Here is a 23930-nt window from a genome sequence, read left to right as displayed (position 1 = left end):
GAAAGTTAATATCACTATGCGAAAAGATAGTTGAGACATTATTTGTTTATTTCCCAAGAATGACTTTTTCATGATCCCCAAAAAGAGTTACTCAAACTTACTCAGATTTTTCTTGGGAAACAATGGTTTGCAAATCTCTCGGTAACAAACATCCTGCTGCACTTTGTAAGTCCTTTTGTACCTGTGGAGAGTGATACTTGATGACCTGATCCACACTCTCTGCATTCATATCATCAGTTATGATGAGTAAAAGCATAGAAGCCGGCCTGATATGACTTACAAGTAATGGCACACTCCACCCTCCCAGACAGGCACACTCTTTGTTTCAGAGTAGAGACGGGTACAAGGGTGTGGGACTCGCTCGCACACTGTAAAAAAGGATCACACAACAACAAAAAATGGTGAAAAACCTCTTTGGACTCAGATAATACTGACAGGCTGTGGACTGAGTTATCCACACAGGCTTTGACCCTTACAGCAGATGAGTACATGGTTCGGAGAAAGGATTCAAAGTCATCCATATCCCCACCCCCTCAACTTCCAACCTCAAGAAGAGAAGCCAGCCATTGATGCCCTGAATGAAATGGATGTTGCCTTCTCTAATTTCACACAAAATTTGGGCACTATTTTAGCTGCCACTCTCCCATGCTGGCACATTGGGTGCAAAGGGAGAGGAAAACCACAGTGTGCTTGGACACAAGCCAAGCCAAGAGAGGCTGAACTGTGTCTGTGGTCGCTGGAGAGATTTTAAAGAAGCAACCTGCCTGGGAGTGTGCTGAAAACGATTGAACAAAACAGTTGCACTAATTGTAGAGATGAGGTTTGATTGAGGTACCACAAGGTTTGTAAGAGTGAGTGCATGTCACTGTCGTACTCGTGTATGCCCTTAGTTGTCTTTAGTGCTGAGTAGCCTCGAAGGCAAGATTGCAGACACTTCTGAATCAACTCTGAAGGTACTTCCTAAAATAAATAAAATAATAAAAAAGCTTCCTAAAAAGCTTAAAGTTCATTTTCAACTAATCCATTTCTGTGCAAGGAAAATTCTCTGTTCTATTCTAGTGTGTTGTTGCTGATGCTAACGCTCTTCCGTAGCGCTGCTTCCTCAAACACAGGGCTCTCAAGTCTCACGCATTGGGCGTGAGACACACGCATTTCAACTCATTCACACGCTCACACGCCACACCTTGTATTTCTCACACAGAGAACCAGGGTAACGCCCACCAAGTTGCGCCGCTATTTTTTATAACAGTGGAACAGGTAGGAATCAAGTGGATTCCCCATACGTTGGGAAGGGCCTGCCACGCATCAGCCAATCAAATTAAAGAATATAGCTGCCGAACAGCCAACCAAATAATAGCATTGCTGTATCCGGGTAAGATTTAGATATTCCTGCTACAACAACCTGACAGAAGAGGACAGCTATCTACTAACGTAGTCACAAATCCGAAGTAGGACGACAACGACGTGGGAGAAGACCATATCCTATGTGTACAGTAAGTTATCTCATCATTTGATTTCCGTTGCTGGGGAATATTTTCCCTTTTTATTCTCTAAGAATATTGTGTCCAGGCAGTTGGTTTAACCAGAGTGTGTGAACTAGCCTAGCTAGCTTAGGGTGACCAAACGGCCTCTTTTCCCCAGACATGTCCTGGGGGGGGGGGGGGGGTTATAAATTCATGAAAATGTCCGGTTTTCTGTGGTAGGTTTGCATGTTGCTGAACTGTTATATATTATATTTTTACCGATCTCAAGCAAGCCAGCTGCTTTATCAGCGATGTTAATGGCAAGACACTGCTACGTGTTGCCTAGCAACAGGTGCAGAGGAGTCTGTGAGGTGGAGAATCTGCGGCGGTCAGTATTTAAAGTTTAAACATTTCAAACGTCACAGAATTTACAACGACTTCCCCTGAAACTAAACTAAGATATTGATATTATATTAATTTCTGGCATTAGGTGATGTTAGCTAATTCGCGATTGTTGCTCAGACATGTTGATAATTAAACAACTTTAATGTTGGTGAAAATTCCTCTCAAAAGCAAATGAAGACATCTGATCCTTTTTAAAGAAGAGCCAAAGTGTCAGTAACTGTTTACACATGATTAACTGAGAATGTTCTGTAATTAATCCAAATATTAATCTTTGAAATTAGTGTGAGAATTATTTACTATTTAATGCCAACCCTTCCATTTCCATTAGTGGCTCAAGAGCAGAGTTATTATAGTATATGTGACATTAATGTGCTGCTACTTGTATTGTAGTAAAACATGAGTATTATTTATAAGCTAAACTAGTCACAGCTTGTCCAACTGATTTGTTTGACTATCAGGCATCATTTTATTCTGAAAATCCTGTCAGCAGCAGCCTGAACAGCACAGAAACACACAGACAGGTGAGCTGCAGCCTCTCAGGTGAGCTCTGATGTCATAGTGAAAGATCTGAGATCTTAGTTCAGGAGTTGAATGAAAGAAAAATAATACAAAGTTTTTGAGATAGTGTGAGCATCACTGTGGGCCTGTGTCATGAAATACACAAACTGAAAGCCAAAATCTCAGGTGAGGATAGAAAAGCTCACAGCAGCTGTTACAGAGCAGCAGATTACCTACAGGTTTCTGTACATTTATGTCATTATAACATTTCATGTGACAGAGTTATGTTATTTTTAAATATTAAGTGTGGTCTCAGATTTAAGTATTCTATCAAAATAAAATGTAAAAATCAGAGAAAAAGCCATGATAATAATTTAATATGCAGGTCAGCACATGCATATTCATTAGTGAACATGTTGCAAGTGAGACTCTTTATGTGCCTGGAAGAGAAAAGAGACAGAGAGCAGTTAAGTTAAAACCAAACCTTCACCCACAGGACCATTAAGCATGTACTTAAATAATATAAATAATAATTTTCTATCCATACAGAGGAGGCCTACTTTAAATATATTCAAATCATAAGGTATCTTTGAGTAAACTCCGAGTATCATTGAAGTATCTCGAGGCTGGAGGCAAAGTGTCCTCTTTTCTTGGAACGCCAAATATGGTCACCCTAAGCTAGCTAGTTGAATCCCTGCAAATTTCCGCAGCTATACTGACACTTGTTTTTTAGTCTTAGTTCAGGACCCATTATTCATAAAGCTTTTCTCTTAGGCCACCACTAAGAGTACTTATAAATTGCACTAAAAGTTTTTAGTTTTTTCTTAAGAGTAATTCACAAAGCATTTGAGACCAACTTCTAGGAGGACCTTACCAACTTAAGATGAGATAAAAGTTATGCTTTGTTTGACAGCTATTTCATTATATTTTATCCAGACCTTAATTAATAATTATTAATTATTGCATTTGTCTTCAAAGATGTCAGGGAAGAGGCAAATGAGCATTCTTTCATGCTTCGCTGTGAAGGATCAGCTCCCTAAAAAGGTGGCCAGGTTAGAGGAGGACACTGTGGAGAAGGCAGTAGTGGAGGACACTGTGGAGGAGGCAGTGGAGGAGACAGCGGAGGAGACAGCTAGGGTGTCAGTGAAAGAAAATGATGAGGACACCATAGTAGATGAGACAGTGGAGAAGCCACTTGAATCATTTGGAATATTCAAAAAAGTGAGATTCATGAGCTTGGTGTTTTACTGTAAGACACATTGTAACCTGACATCAACCCTGTCGTTTGTATTCATAATGAATATGTATACGGGCTTACTGCGCATATTAAGTGACATTCTCCTGTTCTCGTTCAGGTCACCAGTTCTACCTGCACTAAAAAATGATGAATTAAATAAATATTTTTATTTGTATGAATTTATGTGTCATTCATCAGATCAGACCCCCGTCCCCACCCCAACCAAACTCCCACCACCGCCGCCGCCAAAATCTCACTCTGAACTCAGTTCAAAACTTGAGAGCCCTGCAAACATGTAATTAGGATGTGGTGGCTGCTCAAACAGCCGAGAGAAATCAAGTTGATTTCCCGTCTGCCAGGGTGTTTGCATGGCAAACGTCATACGTGTGGGTGGTGTAGTATGGTCGGGGAGGGGAGGGGAGGGGACGGGACGGGACGGGACACAAACTTACATAGTTCACATAGTCTGCCCTTGAACCCAGCCACGCAGTCGCAGATGAAAGAGTCACTCCCCGTAACACATGTACCCCCATTCTGACAGGGAAGACTGCGGCAGTCCCGTGGCAACTCTGAAAGAAAACAGCTGTCATCAGGACCCGGGGCAGAGGAGTCTGGGTCTCACGTTGCAGTCTACTTTCTCTGCATTATTTACTGTACATACTGGAGCTGGCTAGTATTAACAAGTATCCCCCCCTTTTTTTCCCTCCCCAATTGTGCCTGGCCAATCACCCCGCTCTCCGAACCGTCCCAGTTGCTGCTCCACCACCTCTACCGATCCGGGGAGGGCTAGAGACTGTAAATGACCCATATAATTTTGTCATAATATTTTTTATTATTATTGATTTGTACGGTGCTCATTATTGATTTGTATTTGGTGCCTAAAGTACAGTCCTGATTGATATTGACAGCGAATTACACTTCCTTTTGTTATGTGACCTTTATTTTGAAAAACTCTGGTCTCCCATGATGCTGTGCGCTGCTGCGAGAAAACGGCAGAACTAAACTGAAAGTTGGAGATGATGGTCATGTTCGCTATGCACAGAACGAATTCACAACTTATAGTTCATTGATCATCATCATTTATTTAGCACCTAGCTGGAAGGCGAACAGCTCTTACGGTGGTTCTATGGTGTGTCTACGGTGTGACTAGTAAAATGCTGCAATAAATGGTCTGATACCGCACCATGGACCCATCAGTCGTTATTGGAGTGCATCGTCTGAATAAAGTCCAGCTGGAATGCTACAGTAAGAGCTAACCCCTTCATCAACCCTGCCGCCACGCTGTACCGAGAGGTCTACGACGACGAATCACGGGGCCAAGTTGCTACTACGTCTGGTGTTGCTGACAACGGACACTTCGTCGAGCAACTCGGCGCCATTCTATGGGTCTTCTAGACAAAGAGACTTTATGGTCATCAGGCAGCTGGCTAAAGGTTTGGTGTGACGGTCAGACTCTAAAGGTATGGAACATTTCATTGATTGATAAGGAACAATTCATCTTCACTGAGAACATTGATAAACATATGGTTTGAGAAGAAAAGGTTTAAGAAGAAAAAGACATCAACAACAATGGACATTTATTGAATTTGATGTTTCTCAGTGTGAAGCTGATGGGACTTTATAGAACAAATAAGTTCACACAAAGTAACAAGTGAATCAAGTGACTTTGTTTATTGACTGTTATTATTATTGTGGGGTACTTGGGATTTAGTAGCCCCCCATCTGTAATGAATGAAAGGTCACGTGTTTAACTTGACCTACTCACGGGTGTACGTGCAGTGCGTGTGACGTATACAGGAAGTGAGAAGCGCATGTTATGAAGGTTGTATGTCGGATGAACGCTAGTAAAAGCTACACAGTTAAGAACCTACGAAGTCGGCTCGTTCTTGAATTGTCTTATGTCAGTAAGACAAGGCGTCTACGGACATTACATGGTGTCAGAATAGTCTGTGTATCTGAACACGAGCGGTCATGCCGAAGTTTAATCCGCCGAGTGAATTCAAGTTTGACTGCCCCGTTGAATGGCCGGAGTGGAGACAACGGTTTTCGCGCTTCAGGCTCGCGACAAAGCTGGATAAAGACGACGGGGAGATTCAAGTGAGTTCGCTGATTTATGCAATGGGCAGCGAGGCTGAAAAGATATTCAGCTCGTTTGACTTCGCGGCGGAGGGTGATAAAGTGGACTATGATATCGTACTGAAAAAGTTCGACGGCTACTTTATTCCCCGCCGTAACATCATACATGAGAGGGCGTGCTTCTATCAACGTAGCCAGCAGCCAGGAGAGACAGCGGAGATGTACATCCGGACATTGTATGAGCTGTCTGAACACTGTGAGTTTGGGGACAAGAGGGATGAACATATCAGAGATCGTCTGGTAGTGGGCATAAAAGATAAGGTGCTCTCCCGTCAGTTCCAGCTCACAGCGGACCTTACTCTGGTGAAAGTCATTGAACAAGTGCGCCAGGCGGAGGCAATAACAAAGCAGCTCAGCCTCCAAGCTAACCAACCAGAGGCCCTGCTGGCTAACGTCAATGTTGTCCGATGGCGGGACGAACGCCAAAACAAAAAGGGCGGACAGCGTCATGGTGGCGGCAGTCCGGCAACCAACAAAGTAGATGTATGCGGGAGGTGCGGCAAGACGCAGCACACCTATGAGCGGAAGTGTCCTGCAACGAACAGTAAGTGCAACAAGTGTCATAAAAAGGGACATTGGGAGCGTGTATGTCACTCTAAAGCGGTGAGAGAAGTCACTGAAGAGGTTAAACAGCTGTACTTTCTGGGAGAAGTTGGCAAAGAGAGCAGTCAGGAAGATTGGACTGTTAGTTTAACAATAAGTGATGTACCAATAACCTTTAAAATTGACACGGGGGCTGACGCTACTGTTATCAACCAAGGGACATTTAAAAAGCTGAAGCCAAACATAAAACTGGGACCTCCTGACACATGCTTCATAAGCCCAGGTGGAAACATCAGCTGCATAGGACAGTTTCAAGCCACAACCAACTACAAGGAGAAACAATACTCCTTTCCAGTGTATGTGATCAAGGGGAGAGGCAGCTGTCTGCTGAGTCGTCTAGAGGCAGTGGAGATGGGTCTAGTGAAGCGGATGAATGAGGTCAGTGGAGTTTTCGGTTCAAGTGGACTGCTGAAAACAGACCCAGTGAAAATAGCTCTGGTGGAGGGTGCCCAGCCATACGCGGTGCATACAGCCAGACGGATACCGCTGCCACTTGTACCACTGGTTAAGAAAGAACTGCAGCGCATGGAAAATGAGGGCATTATTGAAAAAGTGACTCAGCCCACAGAATGGTGCACCGCTATGGTGCCGGTGCTGAAACCGAACAAGAAAGAGGTTCGCTGCTGCGCTGACCTCAGGAGGCTGAATCGAGCGGTGAAACGTGAGAAATACGTGCTGCCCACTATGGAGGAAATAATGCCAAGGCTCGCAGGGTCAAAGTTCTTCACAACGTTGGATGCAGGCTTGGAGAATGGAAACATGGATGAGTCCCGAGCAGCAGAAAGGCCAACTTCCACACCATATGTTACTCGCTCTGGCAGGGTGAGCAAGCCTGCAATCCGGCTGGATTTGTGAGGCGTATGGACTTGTGTACTGTGGGGGATTTTTTATTTTTTGTGTGAAAAGGGGGGTAATATACAGGTTAGAAAATCATCTTAGAGGGGGAGATGTAATGAATGAAAGGTCACGTGTTTAACTTGACCTACTCACGGGTGTACGTGCAGTGCGTGTGACGTATACAGGAAGTGAGAAGCGCATGTTATGAAGGTTGTATGTCGGATGAACGCTAGTAAAAGCTACACAGTTAAGAACCTACGAAGTCGGCTCGTTCTTGAATTGTCTTATGTCAGTAAGACAAGGCGCCTACGGACATTACACCATCTATTTTCTATTTCATATACTTACCTTCATTGACCACTCACTACTAGTAAAGAGGAGAATTGTCTGCTGTGTTGTTGTGATAGCCGGTTCTCGCCACAGGAGGGCACTGCAGGTTAATTGCTTCTAGCCTGTGTGACGTAGTGCTGGCTCCCGCGGTGCACTCTGGGGCATTCGGGTAGAGTCGTCAGATGAGTGTTGCCGTTCGTATAGTTAGCCATGCTCTGAAAACGTGTCCTCTGTAATGTCTATTTGACAGGTAAGCAGACTAGTTAGACATATGGAATTAGGATGGTGATTAAATATGATGTGTAGGTGGGATATGGATGCCTATTAGAAATACCCACGAAGGGACTTTCATATTTATTTTGATAACGTCATATCACTGGCTAACGTTAGCTAGATTGCTAGCGAGTTGCTAACGTTAGCATAGCCATAGCTCCCGCGGTCTGAACCCATTGTTCTGTAGCTTGGCTTTGACATTGTCTGTATGTGTGATTAGTCTCCCTTTACTATGTTTAGTGTCTCCACACTGTGTAAATATGAAGGTAGGCCTATGTGTGTTGCTATTTTGATCCCCCCATGTTCTGTAATGTTATATACTGTTTAGCTTTGCTAGCGGTAGGCTAGACTAATGTGAATTTATGGAAGAATATATTTGGTGCTCTTATTGTGTATAAATTGGAGATGAGTGTTGCCGTTCGTATAGTTAGCCATGCTCTGAAAACGTGTCCTCTGTAATGTCTATTTGACAGATGGAGTAAAACAACAAAAACACCAGCCCTTGTAAGTGTCATTCTTATCAAGTGTGCTACAAATATTGGTGCCGAAACCCGGGATCAGCGCCATTGCCACCATTGTCAGGAGAAGAAGTGGGGAGCGGAGTGAGAACACGTGACCAACAATGGAACTGGAGCTTGAGCAACTGCAAGACAGGCTGAGTGAGACCCTCCTGCAGTTAGGGCTGGACCAGTTAAAAGAGGTGTGTGTTATTGCTAAAGTCCCCACTGAAAACCAGACAAAGAGGCATGCGTTGATCAGACTTATTAGTGAGACTGTGGATGAAGCAATTGAGAAGGAGGATGAAGAGGTAGCACGTCAGTTTCTGTCCAGACTAGTGGACCTCTCTAGTGAAATGAAGCAGAGAGGGGCGGAGTCACATACTGGTGCAGGTGCAGACAGTACTAACAAGGATGCTGCTGAATTGGCAAGCTTACATGAACAATATCAGGCCTTACAGTCCAGCTTTACTGCATCCACAAAAGCGCTTGAGGAAGAGATATCACGCCTCAGTGAGAAACTAAGTCTTAAAGAACCCAGTAGACCTAGTCAACCTTCAAACCCAATCCCGTCAGTAATCCAACCCCCTGAAGTGACCATACGCAGAGACTTTAAGATAAATGGCCAAATAGGAGAACGGGGGCAGATAGACAAGTTGTCTTATATAAATCTTACGCATCAGATTGATATGGGGGTGAGAAAAGGCCACAGCGAGTTGGAGATAATAGAGGCTGTAATCCGAGCCATCAGCCCTGGGCTGACTCTCCGTGACTTGTTAGAGATCAAAACCGAACTCACCCTCCCTCAGCTGAGGACCATTCTGAAAGGCCATTTCAAAGAGGATAGCTCTGTGGACCTATATCACCGACTAATCAACATCACACAGGACAGTCAGGAGTCACCACAGAACTTCCTGTTCTGAGCCATAGCATGTAAAGAGAGACTCTTAGCAGCAGCGAGAGAGCCTGGCTCTGATGAACAATACAGCCCTGAACTGATACAGAAGAAGTTCCTAAGAGCTGTGGGAACTGGGCTAGTGAGTGACCAGGTAAAATATCAGCTCAAGAGCTATCTCGATGATCAAGCAACTACTGATGATGTTCTCATTGTTAAGATGATAGAGGCCGCAAGTTTCAAGTCAGAGAGACAGCGGAAATTCAAGATGAGCTCCCACAGTAAGGAAACCAGAGTGCGGGAAGTGCGAGCTGAGGCACATCAGTATCTAGGAGCGGAAGCTGCAGTGGTCGGGGGTCAGGAGTCGTCGCCATCAACATCCGCGAGTGTGAAAGCCCTTAAGACACAGGCAGGGAACCAAAAGGAGTCTGCGTTCTACGAGATAATCCAACAGCTGAAAGGAGAAATGGAACAGATGAGAAAAGCCATGAACCACTCCTCTGGCCAAAGACCTTCTCGTCAGCAGCAGCCTGTGAGGAAGCGCGGATGCAAAGCCTGTCAAGACAGTGAAAGGGGCGACCAGTGCAACCACTGTTTCAAATGCGGACAGAGTGGCCATCTTTCAAGAGGGTGTAGAGCTCAGAGGCCTGAAAAATCGGAGCAGGTAGACACATCTAGCTGTACTGTTACCAGCAAGCTCATCGACGACAGTATTCAGCTACTAGAAGCCAGAGTGTCTGCCCGACAGCGAGACGAGGCAGGGCGGGAACAGCAAGCACCCACAGTGAGTCATATCTCCTCAAAACGCCAGTCACAGCTGCTGAACCTAATTGGAAAGAAATACATGGTAAACTGTTACATTGATGGTGTAGCCACACAGGCATTGTGGGATACCGGGTCGCAGGTCTGCCTAATCAGTGAAGAATGGAGGAGAAAACATCTCCCACACACCAAGGTGAGAAGCACAGAAGAGATCCTTGGCCCTGGCACCCTGACTGGTAAAGCAGCAAACCAGACAACCATTCCTTTCTCTGGATGGGTGGAAGTGACTGTCCAGTTAGCACCGAATAGCACCACTCAGACCCCACCAATGGAATTCACTGTGCCAATACTAGTAACCACACACCAGGGCACCGCAGAAGAACCGATCATCGGTTACAATGTAATTGAACACCTGTTAGAGTCTGGAGCTGGACAGCCATCAAGTGTAATCACAAAGGCACTAAGCATTGCGTTCGCGGTTGACTACAAGAAGGCTGAAGTCCTCGTGAAGCTGATAAAGAGCCGAGATGATATGGAAGGTGAGGGGATGGTTAAAGTGGGCCGAGAAAGCATGACTATTCCGGCGGGCCAGACAAAGATTGTTAAGTGTGGTGTTAGAGCAGGGCCCCTCCAAGCAGACCAGAACGTCCTCTTTGAGCCTAATGTGAACCCAAAGTGGCCAGAGGGCCTGAAGGTGGATGAAAACATTGTATGTTTACAGAAGGGAACCTGGTCACGCATCGCTGTCCCAGTGACTAACGTCACAGCTCATGACATCACACTGCCGCCACGGACTCCCCTGGGGCAGACCCAAAGAACTAGAGCCATCTACCCTGCTGCCGTGAAGCCGTTGGATGTGGATGGGACTAGTACAGTGAACCCAGTCATCCCAGGGACCTCCACAACAGGTACAGAACGAAGACCTGTGATTAGAGACACAACAAAGCTGAAAGGGCCAGGTGATGTCAAGACGGAACACCAGGAGGAAGATCTATGGGATCCGCCTGTCCCTCTGAACCACCTGACACCTGAACAACAACTGCAGGTGAGAGAGCTACTGCGGGAGGAGAGTAGTGTGTTCGCACGCGATGACCATGATGTGGGGACTATTCCATCACTCCAGCTCAAGATCCGCCTGAGTGACACCACACCGGTGAAGCGGACATACACATCAGTCCCAAAGCCTCTTCATAAAGAAGTGAAGGAATACCTTGAGGATTTACTGAACAGAGGCTGGATAACTAAGTCAAAATCACCCTACTCAAGCCCAATCGTGTGTGTGCGGAAAAAGGATGGGAGCCTCCGCCTGTGCTGTGACTACCGTGAGTTGAACAAGAGGTCCATCTCAGACCGCCATCCAATACCACGCATCCAGGATATGCTCGACAGCCTGAAGGGGAGTGCCTGGTTTTCTGTCTTGGATCAGGGGAAGGCATATCACCAGGGGTTTCTTGAGGAGTCCAGCCGCCCACTGACTGCATTCATCACCCCGTGGGGATTATATGAATGGGTGAGAATTCCCTTCGGACTGTCCTCAGCACCAGCAGAGTTCCAGAGGTCCATGGAGGAATGTTTGATTGGGCTGAGGGATGACATTTGTCAGCCGTATTTAGATGACAACCTGGTCCACTCAACCACATTCGACGAACACCTCCAGCACCTGAGAAGAGTACTGCACCGCTACAGAAGCCATGGAATCAAGCTGACGGCAAGAAAATGTGAACTCTTCAAAAACCAAGTAAGGTTCCTGGGAAGGCTTGTGACCAAGGATGGATACACAATGGACCCCGCTGATGTGGCCCCGGTCCAGGCACTGAAGGAGAGAGAACCTACGACCATCGGAGAGCTCAGGAAGATGCTGGGATTCATCTCGTATTACCGGCCCTACATACCTAACTTCTCCCGAATCGCAAGGCCTCTCTATGACCTCCTCACCCCAGAGAAGACAGCAGCGGGGAAGCTCAAACAAAAGAGAAAGGTCAAGGGGAGGAAGGGCTCCCGAGACCATCTGCCCTCCTCTCACCCAGTTAAGTGGACAGCTGAACACCAACAGGTCCTCTGTCAGTTGATTGAATTCCTCATCCAGCCACCAGTGTTGGGCTACCCAGACTTTGAACAGCCCTTTATCCTTCACTGCGACGCGTCGAGAGAGGGCCTCGGGGCAGTATTGTATCAAAGACAGTCACAGGGTGGGCTGGCAGTCATCGCGTACAGGTCGAGGACACTGACAACTCCTGAGAAGAACTACCACCTCCACTCAGGGAAGTTGGAGTTCCTCGCGATGAAATGGGCCATATGTGAGAGATTTAGAGATTACCTCTACCACGCTCCATCATTCACTGTCTACACAGACAATAATCCCCTCACCTATGTGCTCACGACAGCCAAACTGAATGCGACCACCCACAGGTGGGTAGCAGAGTTAGCCGATTTCCAGTTCTCTATCAAGTACCGGCCTGGACGAGCCAATGGGGACGCAGATGGCCTCTCACGCATGCCGATGGAGCAGTACATGCAGACTAGGGCTGCAACGATTAGTCGACATAATCGACGACGTCGATCATAAAAACTCGTCGACGCAGAATTTTAGCTTCGACGCGTCGTATAAAAACAATCAGAGCCAGTAACGTTAACTCAAAACCGCACAAATGTTCATTTGTAACTGCAATGCCCTATAGGAAGTGCTGGGGGCAGTATCGCTTCCATCGTCTGATATAACTGCATTTTGCATGAACGACGAAGAGAAGAAGAAAGCGTATGAACGATGGCGGAAAGGAGAGCGAATGAGGCTAATGAAGAGCAAAAACCAGCGAGACCGAGACTATCAAAAGTCTGTGAGTATTTCACAGATGACAAGCCAAAGAAGTCAGTTAAATGCAGAATATGCAAAGCCGAATTGGCATTCCACAGCAGCACTACGGCGATGCACGAGCATTTGAAACGCAAGCACCCTGGAGCCACGATGATTGCTACTTCGGATCATGGGTAAGTTTAGCTAGTTAGCCACAGTATCGTAATGTTTACGTTAGCTTAAGTTACATGTTGGAAAACAGAACGTCTCAAGGGTGATGCTTGCTAAGCGAACGCTATTTCAGTTATGCGGATTCTGCGTATCCACCAACGAGCTGTATGTAACATTAGCTAAACAGCACCAAGCTTGCAGCGTAGCACACTACAGCTTAGAGTTGTTTAGCTCCGTCATTTATCACCGAGTGTCGTGTTTTTGCAGACTGGAGTATTAACTAGCTAAGTTAAGATTGCTAACGTTAGCTAAATGTTAACGAGTTCTAACATTCACTGACTGCAGTAACTTACTGCGCTATGGGCTCTAGGTTTCTTTTTTTTCAGTTGAAAAAATTTGAACTTTTTGGGCTAAAGCGCAGGCAAGACTGCAGAGACGGGGAACGTTAGCACCATCTAACATTAGCTAGCTATCTTACTTAGCTAGTCAATCTGCAGTCTGCAAAAACACGACACGGTACTAACGTGAGCTGTCTGTAGCCTAGACAGTCAACTAGCTTTCCCAGTGCGCTCTAATCAGCTGTAGCTTGTCGTAGCGTTAGCTAGTTAGACTGGGTTGGAGCATATCAATAATTCAGTTGTAAGATATTTATTCATTTAAATGGTTTAATTGGTATTAGTCAGTACACTAAGATAAACTGATACCATAGCCTACAAATTGTGATGATAATTAATACAGGTTTCTGTTTTGTTCTCTTTCTATTTTAGTACTAAGCAAAGGCGTGTGGATGAGTTCATCCTGAAGAGAGGCTCATGCACCCCTCAAATGGCTGGAGTCTTAACAGAGAGCATCCTCAACATGCTCGTCAATGACATGAGACCAATATCCATGGTTGAAGATGGGGGATTTAAGCAGATGGTCACCACATTCCATCCAGGTTACACCTTACCTTCCAGAACTCATTTTACTAAGCTTATGGAGGGAGAGTATGAAGCTACTTTTGGTAAGGTTAAAGATGCTCTTAAAGCAACCAAGAACAAGATTGCCCTGACAACTGATGCCTGGACCAGTGTCGCGACAGAGGCATATCTTGGCATCACCTGTCACTTTATAAGTGATGACTGGGAGCTCACTAGCTTCTGCCTTACAACCACGCCACTCGAAGAACGAACTCAGCTAGTCCTGCCGAAAAAGTTCCATGAGCTGGTGTATAAAGAACTGCACAGAGACCTGGGCCATCTAGGCGTGGAGAGGGTGTTGCACCTGTTGAGGGACCGTTTCTATTGGCCTCACATGCAGAAAGATGTGGAACATTACATCACACAGGTGTGTAGCTGCCTGAAGACCAAGCGCCCCAACAAACCAACCAGAGCCCCTCTCACCAACATCGTGACCACACACCCATTTGAGATGGTCTCCATTGACTTCTTACACTTAGAGAAGTGTAAGGGAGGGTATGAGTATATACTGGTGGTTATGGACCACTTTACCCGTTTTGTTCAAGCCTATGCATGCAGAAACAAAGCTGCCAAGACCGCCGCAGAGAAGGTATTCGGGGACTTTGTGCTGAGATTTGGTTTCCCGGCGACGCTGCACCATGACCAAGGGAAGGAGTTTGACAATAAGCTCTTCGCCAAGCTGCAGGAGTACAGTGGAGTCAGGGGTTCTCACACAACACTGTATCACCCGCAAGGAAATGGTCAGGTCGAGCGTTTCAACAGAACGGTTCTGGCGATGCTGAGAAACCTGCCAGCGGTTGCGAAAACGGATTGGAAAGCGTCACTCCCAAAGTTGATACATGCATACAACTGCACCCGAAATGAAGCGACCGGATTTGCACCTTACTATCTGTTGTTCGGCAGAAATCCAAGACTTCCCATTGACCTGATGTTTGGCCTTAGAGCAAAGGACCAGGCACTATCCCATCAAGAATATGCAGAGAAGTGGAAGGCCCGCATGAATGACGCCTATCGCCTAGCATCAGAGACAGCACGGAAGGAGGGGGCCAGAAACAAAACACTATACGACAAAAAGGCCCACGGGACAGAGCTGTATCCCGGATGCAGGGTTCTCATCCGCAACCTGAACGAGAAAGGAGGACCGGGGAAATTAAGACCATTCTGGGAGGACCAGGTGCATGTAGTAACACAGAGGAAGCACGCCGACAGCCCTGTGTATGAGCTGAAGCCGGAGAATGGAAAAGGACGAACCAGAATCATGCATAGGAACCTTCTTCTGCCATGCGACTTCCTGCCGGTGGAACCAAGAGAAGAGGACTTACCTGTGAAACCTAGACGGGAGAGAAAGAAGACAGACAGACAAATGCAGTGGAACCAGGAACAGGACAGTGACTCAGATGATGAGGATAACTGGAGATGCATCGTGGGACGACCAACAGTCAGAGCCAGTGAGCGGATCCAGAGTCAGCTGAGCCCAGACGCCTTGGAGTTCTATCCGGAGGAAAGAGACGGTCAAGATGAAGAGGATTTTGCGGAGCAGCCTGCAACAATAGAGGACAATGGGACAGTGTCAGAGAATGGCGAGACATCTGGAGCTGAAGAAGAGGATGAGCCCGATGACGACAAGAGCCCGGAAGATGCCTTGCAGCCTCCACCAGAAGATGCCTTGCAGCCTCCTCCAGGGGAAGCTGTGCAGCCTGCCAGAGAAAAAGCATATCCTTTGAGAAATAGAAAACCTACACCAGTGTTTACTTATCACAGACTAGGGCAGCCTAGTGTGTCTGGTAGATAAGCAAATCAGACAAGTCAGTATAAATAAATAAATGAAAAAAATTTTTTTTTTTAAAAAAACCAAAAAAAAACCAAAAAAAACTTTTGACATGTTACAATTGTTATAGCTATGTGATTTTAGTTGTCCTGTGATCACCAGACATATAGTTACTGTAGCATTGGTGTTTTAGAACACACCTGTTACCACCAGGGATATTACTATTACAAAGTTATTTGCTTTTAGTCAGATACTATAGCTCCCCGGCCTCAAGACGGACGAAGCAGTGGATTCAAGTGCACATTATTTACTGCAAACATATACCATTAATAGGAGATGTGTGTTATATGTTATGACTGATTACAGTACAGTATCCAGATTGACTCCTGCTTAGTAATAACCTATCTTTTCAATGAAAAGTTATGCAATGTGGACTGGTAGATTTGTTATGTCGGGACGCCATTATCTTTTTGAGGGGAGAGTGTGGGGTACTTGGGATTTAGTAGCCCCCCATCTATTTTCTATTTCATATACTTACCTTCATTGACCACTCACTACTAGTAAAGAGGAGAATTGTCTGCTGTGTTGTTGTGATAGCCGGTTCTCGCCACAGGAGGGCACTGCAGGTTAATTGCTTCTAGCCTGTGTGACGTAGTGCTGGCTCCCGCGGTGCACTCTGGGGCATTCGGGTAGAGTCGTCAGATGAGTGTTGCCGTTCGTATAGTTAGCCATGCTCTGAAAACGTGTCCTCTGTAATGTCTATTTGACAGGTAAGCAGACTAGTTAGACATATGGAATTAGGATGGTGATTAAATATGATGTGTAGGTGGGATATGGATGCCTATTAGAAATACCCACGAAGGGACGTTCATATTTATTTTGATAACGTCATATCACTGGCTAACGTTAGCTAGATTGCTAGCGAGTTGCTAACGTTAGCATAGCCATAGCTCCCGCGGTCTGAACCCATTGTTCTGTAGCTTGGCTTTGACATTGTCTGTATGTGTGATTAGTCTCCCTTTACTATGTTTAGTGTCTCCACACTGTGTAAATATGAAGGTAGGCCTATGTGTGTTGCTATTTTGATCCCCCCATGTTCCGTAACGTTATATACTGTTTAGCTTTGCTAGCGGTAGGCTAGACTAATGTGAATTTATGGAAGAATATATTTGGTGCTTTTATTGTGTATAAATTGGAGATGAGTGTTGCCGTTCGTATAGTTAGCCATGCTCTGAAAACGTGTCCTCTGTAATGTCTATTTGACAGATGGAGTAAAACAACAAAAACACCAGCCCTTGTAAGTGTCATTCTTATCAAGTGTGCTACATTATTACTATCCATTTACTGATCATCCTTCCTTGTTGACTGTAAAAAAAAGGGGAAAATGTTTAATGCATGATTTATACAGTCTGAATGGTAACTGAATGTTGTATTCAGTGGAGAGATTGATATTATAACCTTGCAGTCAGTAATATAACAGTCAGCCTACCGTAATAGGCTCTAGTCCTCTAAGCAGTCTGTAGCTATACCAGGTTCTCTGCTCCTCTCTTCGGGTAGTCTATGGGCTATAGTAAAGGCAAACAATTCATTACATCACATTTATCATGGCAGAATTGAATATGACCGAAACAGAGAATCCTGCCCCACAGTCAGAGCTAGAGAATCAGATAAATAGACTACAGCTTAACATTAGTAAAGTACAAGAGGCTCTCAATGAAACGCTAGAGACTACCGAGATGGAACACTTAGAGAAGGAAATTCAAACTAAGGAAGAAACACTAAGTAGCCTCCAAAGTCAACTTGAAGAACAAAATGGGGATAGTCTCCGACGCTCGACTCGAGTGAAGATCTCGACTCCTAAAATGCTTGAACTGCAACAAGAGGAGGTGAGGAAGAAGGAGAGAAAGCTCCTTTCAGCGTACGAAAAATGGAAGAGTCGAGCTCGTGAGTCAAGAGAGCGGCTAAAGAAAGACCTCAAGGAAACTGAGCTGGCATTTCTGTTTGATACTTTGGAGAAGGATAAAGAGGCTGTGTTGAACACCTATAATGACATACGAGGTCACTTCACACCCTCAGCCGAAATGAGAAGCCGTGTTGATGCATGTGAGGCAGCTACAACAGAGATTAAGAAAATTGCCTATGAGAGGATTGTAGACATCGATTTAGATTTTGATGCAGAACAAGCACAACGACGTCTCAAGGAGCTACTCAAGGGCGGCTATGCGCGCTCAATCTATGGATCCACTGTCTCAAGAGTGTCAAAGTCAGTCCACAGCCACGAAGGCAGCACTTTAACAGTCAAACGTGTGGACGCGGCAGCAGAGCTTGCAGCAAAGGAAGCGGAGTTCGAAGGGTTGCTTGAAGAAGATAAGCAAAGGGAGAAGATACAACGTTTGGAGGAGCAACAAAGGACACTAGAGGAGCAACGAAGGACGCTAGAGGAGCAACAAAGGTGGCAGCTTGAAGTGGAAAAACGCGCTCTTGAACGTCTACAGGCAGAAAAGGACTTAAGGGCTGCATGGGCCAGACTTCAAGTCTATAACCAGGGAACATCACAGGGCGGCAGTGTCCACTCTAATGATCCTGAAAGAAATCTTCACGGCTCCCCAGCAACCAAACCCTCAATATAACAGCATCGTCACCTGATGTAAACGTGTCGTCCCTCGCCCGGGCCCTCCAAGATAGTATAGCCCTGAATAGACTTCCAGTGCCAGAGCCATTGGCATTTAATGGCGACCCCATTCAGTTCATTGAGTGGAGAACTTCATTCAGGTCACTCATTGACTCAAAGGCCATCTCCTCAGCAGACAAGCTTTACTACTTGAGGAAATATGTAGGCGGCCCAGCTCGTAAGACACTGGAAGGGACCTTCTACAGAAACGACGGCGAGTGTAACAAGGACGCATGGAGCAAACTGAATCACCAATACGGACAGGCCTTCGTCATACAGAGAGCCTTCAGAGACAGGCAAAGTGACCAAAAATCCAACCAAGGGATGCAGAGGGACTTAGAGACTTTTCCGACTTCTTGAACGCCTGCCAAGACGCAATGTCTCATGTGAAGAGCCTCGAAATATTGAATGACTGTGAAGAGGACATGAAGCTGGTCCACAAACTGCCAGACTGGGCAGCATCTCGATGGAACAGGAAGGCTACGGAAGCCTTGGACAGGAATCAAGAATTCCCCAGCTTCAAGGACTTCACCACCTTCATGGCAAAGGAGGCAGCGATCGCATGCAATCTGATCACCTCACCTTATGCCTTACGCAACTCCGAGTCTAGCACAGCAAAACTGAATAACAGGGACCCTAAGAGGAACAAGGCGAGTGTTCTGAGTACGCAAACTGAAACGGACAGTGACAAGCAAAAGCCAGTCAGCGGAAAGAAAAAAAACCCCTGTGCGTTCTGCCAAGACAGTCAACACGGGCTACATGCATGTCCGAAGTTCATCGCCAAGACTCTGGAGGAGAGAAGAGAATTCGTGAAAGAGAACAAGCTCTGCTATGGCTGCACCAAACCCGGCCATAGCGCGAAGGACTGTCGACATAGACATACCTGCAACACCTGCAAAGGCAAACACCCCACCTGTCTTCACAATGACAACCACGTGAAAAGGGGACTGTCTGCAGCTCGGGAAAACACTCCCCCAAGCAACGCTAATGAATCAGAAGCTGCCGCGACTGCAATGTCACATGCCGTCACGACTGGACAGTCTACCAACACATCGATGATTGTGCCTGTATGGATGTCGTCCAAGAACAACTCAGGAACAGAAAAACTTGTCTACGCCCTGCTGGATACACAGAGTGACACCACATTCGTCGACCAGGAAGTGAGCAGCGCTCTAAAGGCAGAGTCCTGTCCAGTGAAACTGAAGTTAATGACAATGATAGGACGTGACACCATCGTGAAAAGCCAACGAGTCTCGGGGCTTCGTGTGCGCGGTGCAGATCTTCCCTCCACATCGACCTTCCTCCTGCCTACGCTAAGGACTGTATACCGGTGAACCGCGCCCACATTCCTACAAGTGAAACAGCCAGACAATGGAATCATCTCTCCGCAGTCATAGACGAGATTCCACCGCTGCAAGATTGTGATATTGGTCTTTTAATAGGATACAACTGTGCGAGGGCAATGGCACCAAGAGACGTAATAGCAGGAGGAAATGAAGAGCCTTACGCAATCCGAACCGACCTTGGATGGAGCATCGTGGGTTGCTCTTCACCGTGCCTTGACACTCCAAGCGTGGCGAGACAGTGTTTCCGGGTAGCTGTGAAGGAGCTCCCGCCAGTCACCCCTGCAGATGCTATTCGCATTCTGGAGTCCGACTTCAAAGATGCCAAGGAGGATGAAAAGACGGTGTCCCAGGAAGATATCTTGTTCCTGGACAAACTCAAAAACGGCATCCCGAAGAACAGTCAAGGTCACTACGAAATGCCCTTACCTTTTAAGGAGAGATCCAACCTACCTGACAACAAACAGCTTGCCATCGTTCGTCCTAGCCATCTGAAGAGGAAGCTGTCAAAGGATGAAAGATACAAAGAACAGTACATCAAGTTCATGGAGGATGTCATAGAAAAGGGTGACGCAGAGGAAGTACATGATGATGGGAAGGAAGGAGAAAAATGGTACATACCTCATCATGGTGTCTACCACGCCAAGAAGCCCGACAAACTGCGCGTGGTATTCGACTGCTCTGCCGAATACAAGGGAACCAGTCTAAACGATCATCTGCTCACCGGACCCGAGTTGATGAACAATCTCAATGGTGTTCTCCTTCGCTTCCGACTGCATTCTACTGCGTCGATGTGCGACATAGAAAAGATGTTTCACCAATTCCACGTGAGCGAGACGGATCAGGATTACCTGCGCTTCCTGTGGTGGAAGAAAGGAGATCTCAGCACGCAACCTCAAGAGCACCGAATGAGGGTGCATATCTTCAGTGCTGCCTCATCGCCTGGTTGCGCAAACTACGGCTTGAAGTACCTGGCTACTGAGAACAGAGACCTATTCCCCCTAGGTTCACAGTTCATTCTGAGAGACTTTTATGTCGATGACGGTGTCGCAAGTATGGACAGTACAGAGAAGGCTATTCAGCTCGCTCGAGAAGCCAGAGAACTTTGTGCCCTGGGTGGCCTAAGACTCCACAAATTTTTGTCCAACGACAGAGCTGTAATAGAAAGCATACCCTTATCTGAACGTGCATCAGAAATCAAAGATCGTAACCTTACCTTGGATGACCTGTCTTCAGAAAGAGCGTTGGGGATTCAATGGCACATCGAGTCAGACTGCTTGAAGTTCAACGTCAATCTCAAGGATCAACCTGCAACACGCCGAGGTATACTGTCTACGGTTGCCTCCTTGTATGACCCCCTAGGGTTTGTCGCCCCATTCTTGCTCATCGGAAAGGGAGTACTGCAGGAAATGTGCAGACATGGAACGGGTTGGGATGATCCTCTGACTGATGAACTTCGCCCACGGTGGGAGAGATGGAAAAATGACCTTACCAACATGGAGAAGATAGACATTTCCCGGAGCTATGCACCTGCAAACTTTGGGAGGGTCACCAGACAGGAGTTACAACACTTCTCCGATGCAAGCACGACTGGCTACGGACAGTGTTCATATCTTAGACTCAGAAATGAATGGAGGTTGGGTAGAGTTTTAGAGACTGTAGTAGATAGAGATGGACTGGTTAGGAGGGTGAAGATCTGTCTAGAGGATAGAAACCTAGGCAAAAAAGGTGAACAGCTCACCAAGCAGACAGTGCTTGAACGGCCAGTTCAAAAACTGGTCTTGTTACTAGATAGTGACTAGTTAGTTACTAACCAACACATGCCTTGCATCTATTGAGATGCGTTTTTTATTTTGTTTTAAAATACTTGACACTAATTTCCCACGATACTTATGGTTTATGGTCATTTTGAGTTGAGAAATCATTTGTTTTTGCTTATGCTTGATTTTCTATATTCAAAACATTAATGATTTGGTGGGAGTGTAAATGACCCATATAATTTTGTCATTATATTTTTTATTATTATTGATTTGTACGGTGCTCATTATTGATTTGTATTTGGTGCCTAAAGTACAGTCCTGATTGATATTGACAGCGAATTACACTTCCTTTTGTTATGTGACCTTTATTTTGAAAAACTCTGGTCTCCCATGATGCTGTGCGCTGCTGCGAGAAAACGGCAGAACTAAACTGAAAGTTGGAGATGATGGTCATGTTCGCTATGCACAGAACGAATTCACAACGTATAGTTCATTGATCATCATCATTTATTTAGCACCTAGCTGGAAGGCGAACAGCTATTACGGTGGTTCTATGGTGTGTCTACGGTGTGACTAGTAAAATGCTGCAATAAATGGTCTGATACCGCACCATGGACCCATCAGTCGTTATTGGAGTGCATCGTCTGAATAAAGTCCGGCTGGAATGCTACAGAGACCACCACATGCCTCCTCCGATACATGTGGAGTCGCCAGCTGCTGCTTTTCACCTGACAGTGAGGGAGTTTCACCAGGGAGACGTAGTGCGTGGGAGGATCACGCTATTGCCTCCAGTTCCCCGTGTAATGGCTGCTACTCATGCCAGCTACTATTCTCAAGTGCGTAGTTTGTTCTTCTTTACTGCATAACACCTGACACAGTGTACTGCAATATCAGTAAAGCCACAGCGCCATCTATAGACTAGGCTGTATCAGTACATCTCCCCCCTTTTTTAGAGAACAAATAAGCCTAGTTGAATACACTGTTAAAATATAACACAATGTAAGTGCTATTAACATTCTTCATAACTCAGTAAACCGTAATATGCTCAAGATATGACCAAGTGACAACTTGAAAACAAAATGAAATTATCCCCATACACTTACTGTATAATGAGGTTTACAGCAAATTATAAGCAATCTGTCTGATACAGTATACCAAAATGTCACTGCTTTTGTTTAGAGACCATAATAACAAAAAAACAAAAAAAAGTTTTAAACATCAGTATAAACATTTCCTGTAAGCAACCCTTTACTGTGCTGTGTTCCCATAAGCAAATAAACATTTCCATAAACAAACGTAAACATTTCCAGTTCGCTTTTCACTTTTCTCTTTTCCCTTCGTTCATCATGAGCAAAATACCTAACATTCCTCAATTAGTCTTTTTGGTTTTATAACCTGTCTACTTGGCCTCTCTCTCACAGGGGAGGCGAATAGTCTGTATCCCATCCAGTGACAGGTGTGGTACTGATTAGTCCGTGTTCTGCTGTGGAGCTGGGTGGGCTGTGCTCTGCACTGAATTGCACTCTCAGTCCATCAGTGACACTGAACTCCAGTCCGTCACGACCAGCAGGTGGCACTTTCAGTAGGTGACTACGATTCCTTCGCAGTGTGTTGCCATATTCAGTAAGCACCTCATAGGGTCTGGGTGCTGTCTCCTTAATTACCTTTGCAACCGGCCCCCACTGTCCATCACATCTGACGCCTACCACATCATCCTGTGCCAGCGGACATAATGGCTTGGTGGACCTATTGTAGGCATGCAGTCTGTTCTGGTTAATGGGCCATTCTTCTTTCTTTTTAAGTAGGTGTTCAGCTGAGTGGCAGCCGCGTTCTCAGCTGTCTGTTCATAAGGAGTTCCGCTGGAGACTTTCCACACTCAAGTGGAGCTGCTCTGTAGTTAAGCAGGGCCAGGTGAGGATCACCTCTAGTCTCTGCAGCTTTCTTTAACAGCCTCTTTACTATCTTTACTCCTTTCTCAGCCATGCCGTTCGACCGTGGAAAGTGTGGGCTCGATGTCACGTGCTCAAAGCCATAAGACTCAGCAAAGTCCTTGTACTCTTGGCTACTAAATTGTGGCCCATTATCACTCATCACAGTCACTGGGATCCCGTGTCTTGCAAAGATAGCTTTGGTGTGTTTTATCACTTGCTTTGCTGATGTGTCAGGCAGACAGGCATATTCTGGAAAAGCTGACTGATAATCGATGATGACAAGGTAATCTTTCCCTGCCAAGTGAAACAAGTCTGTGCCCACTTTTCTCCATGGCTCTGCAGGCTTGCTGTGAGCCATAAGGGGCTCCTTTTGTTGTTGATACCTGTGCCGCTGGCATGTCTCACAGTGCTGCACAAGTTGTTCAATGTCTCTGTTCATGTGTGGCCAAAACATCAGTGCTCTGGCTCGTCTCTTGCATTTTTCTATGCCTAAGTGTCCCTCATCTGTGAGTTTTGCCATGTGTGAACGCATTGAGGTGGGTATGGCAATCCCATTGCCTTTCATGAGAACCCCATTTACTTCAGTTAGTTCCTCCTTGA

At 45.9% G+C, this 23930-nt stretch overlaps 1 protein-coding gene across 1 annotated transcript in view; it reads right to left on the bottom strand.

Annotated features, from left to right (window-relative positions):
- Positions 1-23930, bottom strand: part of sned1 (sushi, nidogen and EGF-like domains 1) — a 54242-nt gene that overhangs the window by 1213 nt on the left and 29099 nt on the right. The window contains 3 exon segments of the mRNA XM_056276483.1: positions 102-181; positions 281-368; positions 4056-4172. Of these exon segments, the coding sequence (XP_056132458.1) occupies positions 102-181; positions 281-368; positions 4056-4172 (285 nt within the window).

Source organism: Lampris incognitus, chromosome 3 (assembly GCF_029633865.1).
Source record: "Lampris incognitus isolate fLamInc1 chromosome 3, fLamInc1.hap2, whole genome shotgun sequence".
Taxonomy (NCBI): domain Eukaryota; kingdom Metazoa; phylum Chordata; class Actinopteri; order Lampriformes; family Lampridae; genus Lampris; species Lampris incognitus.
This window is presented reverse-complemented; position numbering and strand designations above follow the sequence as displayed.